General features: G+C 33.9%; 1 protein-coding gene across 1 annotated transcript; it reads left to right on the top strand.

Moving 5' to 3' along the window:
* Positions 1–2,725: 2,725 nt before the first annotated feature.
* Positions 2,726–4,083, top strand: LOC137623751 (cuticle protein 19-like). The gene is made up of 3 exons (XM_068354579.1): positions 2,726–2,743; positions 3,254–3,394; positions 3,555–4,083. The coding sequence occupies exons 1-3, from the start codon at positions 2,732–2,734 to the stop codon at positions 4,017–4,019; spliced, it is 618 nt and encodes a 205-aa protein (XP_068210680.1). The 5' UTR covers positions 2,726–2,731; the 3' UTR covers positions 4,020–4,083.
* The last annotated feature ends 534 nt before the right edge of the window (positions 4,084–4,617 follow it).

Raw genomic sequence — 4,617 nt, 5'->3', positions numbered from 1 at the left:
CCCCTCAGACTCCTCTTTCTACACTATCTTTTTGGTTACTCGCTGCGAAGTAAGGGTGTGATAGGGTGTCCAACTGTAGCTAAAGCTCAGGCTTTTAGGTACCTAGAATATCGCAGGTTACGTTAGTGAGGATGATTCATATGTCATCCAACATGAAGGACCTAAAGTACTTTATTAAGTATTTAAAAAAAAAAAATCTCGATAGATGTTACGTAATTCAGGAAAAACCCAAGAAAATAATATACAATAATGAAGCTGGTCAGACGATTAAAAGTAAAGAAAAATGTATTTCAAAGATTATGTCACAACCATTGGTTATAGTTGGTGCTGGTAAAATCCTTTGCTCCACTACATTAGTAACAAATAACCCACTTTTTTTATTCACTACACCAGTATATTGTATGCTGAATTCCCTAATACATGAAACTTCTCTATATGAGTGAGAAATTATCACAGGTTTTCGAAAAGAAGCAATAGAATGGAAATGGGAGACGAAATCAGAAAAAGAATCATTAATAATGGAAAACCAAAGAATAACATAGGAACTCAAAAGAGAATCTACACTGTTAAAAATGTGCCGTAAAAACGGTAAAAAACCCGGTATTAACCGTTTTAAAAACGGGGATCACTAACCCATAAAAGATAATAAAAAGTAGGTAAAATTTACGGACGCCTGTATTTTACTGAAATACGGCTGAGAACAGTATATTTTCTACGGAGAATTTTGGATAAAAATTACGTTTTTTTTTTTTTTTTTTTTTTTTTTTTTTTTTTTTTTTTTTTTTTTTAAACAGTGTATAGGTAGAGACAAGATTTTATGGTCCGATAACCTAAGATACTGTGTATTGATACTGATGTAAGTTTGATCCTCTCTTTAAATTAAAAAAGAAAACTTAATTAGAGGTTTTAATGAGAGTTCTGGAAAAGAGGAGAGAAACACCAATGAACAACTACTATGGGTTTCAAAGATATTTCTCACAGGGAGGATAGATTAGCTCTACAACTTCTGCGTTTGTGAAGTGAAAACAGAAATATTTTTATCTACTTATATTATCATTCCCAGGCCTACAAGGCTGAGGACTATGAAGTGCGAAGTAAGAAATGATGATTGGAGAAGTAATGAATTAAAAGCTCAATGTAGAGACGACTGGCGAAATCTAATCGAGGCCCTTTGCGTCAATAGGCGTAGGAGGAGATGATGATGATATTATTATCATTATTAAAATTATTGAAATTATTATTATTAAAACTATTAAAATCATTATTGCTATTAGAATGATTAAAATTATCATTATAACAGATCCGGCCCGTGCACTTATAGATGGAGGATCGTTGACGGAACTATTATCATGAGTACTTAGAACCATGCTCTAAGTAGTGGTAGTCATTTTATGATTAATACATATTTAGAAAATGCACATTAACATATGCATTTATTTTCTCAGTCCACACTTAACATGTTGGCTACATTTTTGTAGATATATAGACCCTTGTTTGAGTAGATTGAAATGCATATACTCTTCCTAAATCTACTTTCTAATTTAGTTAAAAAGAAAGCGTTTTGGGAAAGTAAAAAATCGTAAACCACCACCAAATTGGCTTGTAATTATCTAATAAAACTTTAAGTCATAATTTTCCTTGTAAATAGAATATAATAAGCAAGATAGAATCATATACACGTTTAGAAATGTTTACCTTAATCACTAAGGTATATAAAGTGTATATGGACCTAATAGATATATTTCTATATTTTCATAAATATACCTTTTTTTGAAGCTAAGACAATAGAGGATTCCTAACCATTTTTTTTTTCTTTTTCTGATATCTTCCATCAGTAAAAGTAATACAGTAAAGAATTTATATTAATCTTATTTTTATTAGCTCCATGTGGATGCATATAGACTCAAACAAAGGAGCAGACATTTATCGGTGGGACATCAAAAGTTGAAACTTGAAGCGAATGTTTTAATGTTGTACAGGCTGACACAAGTCTCTCTTTATAGTTTATAAAACATCTATTCTAATGTTGTTACTGTTATTAAAATATTTATATTAATAGTTTATTACTTCTCTTGTAGTATATTTATGTCTTTATTTCCTTTGCTCATTGTGTTAACTTTGCCTGTTGGGGCCTTGAACTTATAGCATCCTGCGTTTCCAACTAGGGTTGTAACTTAGTTAATAATAATAATAATAATAATAATAATAATAATAATAATAATAATAATAATAATAATAATAATAATAATAATAATAATAATAATAATAATAATAATCACCTTGAACCAATAATAGACTGTACTTAGTTCCCTACATAATTTCCTTTTTTTTTTTTTTTGACGACATCTAACATAACCTCGCCTCACATATTCTACAAGATCACTTTTGAAAGACCGTGTTGAAAAACTAGTTCATACCAAGAGCAAGACGAGTCGTGGTCACAGTATTTCCTAACTCCGAAGCGTAATGGATGGGGAACTGGAATCCAAAATCTTCTTGGGGATGTCCTTGACCTTACAAAAAACTTGCTCTTTAGTTGTCCAAGAAAGTACTGCCCAAAGCGATCCCGTTTTTCTGCATATCCGATGCCCATGTTTCGCCCCACCCTGGAAAGAGAGAGAGAAAAAAGAGGAAATCTAGAACGAGAACTTGAAACAGACGTCATCCAAAACTGCATGTATAAAATGGATGACAGCCCTCCTGAAGACATCAGTTCATTCCTGCCTTCATCATGAACACTAAGGTATTCCTCTAGTTTCTTAGTAGAGTCTGGCATTTCTTTAATACAAAGTCATTCGTAAATAGTGAAGGAAACCTAACGTTGGTCATTGGCATTACAGTGATCCGCTTCAGTAAATTGTTATTCTCTAGGAGTGTACACCGATTTTAATCATTTGAAAATAAACTAAAGATATTTTATTTTTCTCGATATGAACTTAATTTCCATTTCCACAAGAAAATATTTATTATTCCAAATATCTTTGTTTTCGTTTCAGAGAATTCACAACTTTTCCCTCTCTATTTATTATCTATTTTTCCTTGTATCATTAAGAGCGAATTAAGTTTCATAATTATTTCTAATTCAAAGAAGTATGATATAGAGCGGTTAAAGCAAAATATTATTTTTACTGTAATTTTGTAATTGGAGGCGCGTACCCAACACTTGAATTAACCTTTTACTTACAGTTATTACAACTTGATACTTTTGGAAGAATCTTAATTTTCATTCAGATAACCAATGACCTATTTTCAGATCCTCTTCATTCTGGGTTTGGTAGCCGTAGTTGCTGCCGATAAACGCCCATCTCGCCCATCCACTTCCTATGGAGTCCCACAGGTAGCTGCTGCCCCCAGCCGGTCATCAAGACCAGGTGCAGCCTTTGCAGTACCACAGGTAATAACGTAAGATTTTGTTGAATTGGAATAACACCAGCAAAGCAGTTTTGCTTTTTTTATTTTTATATTATGGTTAAATCAATATAAGTCTGATTATCAGAAATACTTCCATTCATATTAAAATTTCAATGGAAAAATATCCTTCATTCCTCAAACAGGTACAGCGTCCTTCCTTTGATTCTTTCGAAAACTCCTTTGAACGCTCCTTCGAACGTCCATCTTTCGAACGCTTTTCTGGACGCGACTCTGATGAGTCCTTCGAACCTGCCAAGTACAACTTCCGGCTCGGCGTTCACGATGACTCCACAAGCGCCAGTTTCGAGCACCAGGAAGCCCGTGATGAGGACGAGACCCAGGGCTCCTACACCGTCCAGCTTCCCGACGGTCGTCGCCAGACCGTCAGGTACTTCGTCAACGGAGACTCAGGCTACGTAGCTGAGGTCACCTACGAAGGAGAAGCCAGGTACCCCGATTCCGATGAGTCCAGGGAATACTCAGCCCCAAGACCATCCTACTCAGCCCCCAGAGCTCAGCGCCCAAGACCTTCTTTCTCTAGCTTCGAATCCCAGGAGTCTCGCGAGTTCTTCGCTGCCCCCAGCAGGGCTTATGGCACTCCCCAGTAATAGAGACATTGTATACATGCAACCGACCTCTTATTGAGATGACCGAGTTTTGATTTTTTTGTTTCTGCTACTTCTAATACTATTCTCCTTTTCATAATAACAATTTCTATAATTATTTATCTATAACTAATGAACAGATATCTGTCCTTTTCATGGTTGTTATTTATATATTTATTGCTATAGATTAAAAGAATGAATTTCAAAATAATTCCTGTTTATCATTTTACCTCCCCAATGAGATAGTTCCAGATAATTTCCATGAAAATTTCATATCATAGAGTTACTAATAAGAGATATTAGAAACAGGTGATAGAAGAAATTATTTGGAATGTATCATTATTATATTTTTGGTAAAATGAAAAAGGAAAAAGAAAGACACAACGTAATAGTCTTAAACTTCCAGTCTTCCTGATCTCAGATTACATCAAAACATGATTTCATATTTAGATTGACTAAATGACATAAGGTTAACAGCTTCATGCTATTGTCAACAAGACAGCTAGATGATGTAATCACGCTAGCGCAAAAATGATATCTATATTGTCTATACATTATCCAAAACATACTTTATTTTTCATGAAAGCTGAGCTCTATAACA

This window comes from Palaemon carinicauda, chromosome 30, assembly GCF_036898095.1.
Source record: "Palaemon carinicauda isolate YSFRI2023 chromosome 30, ASM3689809v2, whole genome shotgun sequence".
NCBI classification, from domain to species: Eukaryota; Metazoa; Arthropoda; class Malacostraca; order Decapoda; family Palaemonidae; genus Palaemon; species Palaemon carinicauda.
Note: the sequence above shows the minus strand (reverse complement) of the source record. Positions and strands in the feature narration are given on the sequence as shown.

Excerpts from the sequence above, each read along its gene's own strand:
- LOC137623751 (XM_068354579.1), top strand. Across the intron at positions 3,395-3,554 it reads CAGCCTTTGCAGTACCACAG|GTACAGCGTCCTTCCTTTGA; the intron begins GTAATAACGTAA and ends TTCCTCAAACAG.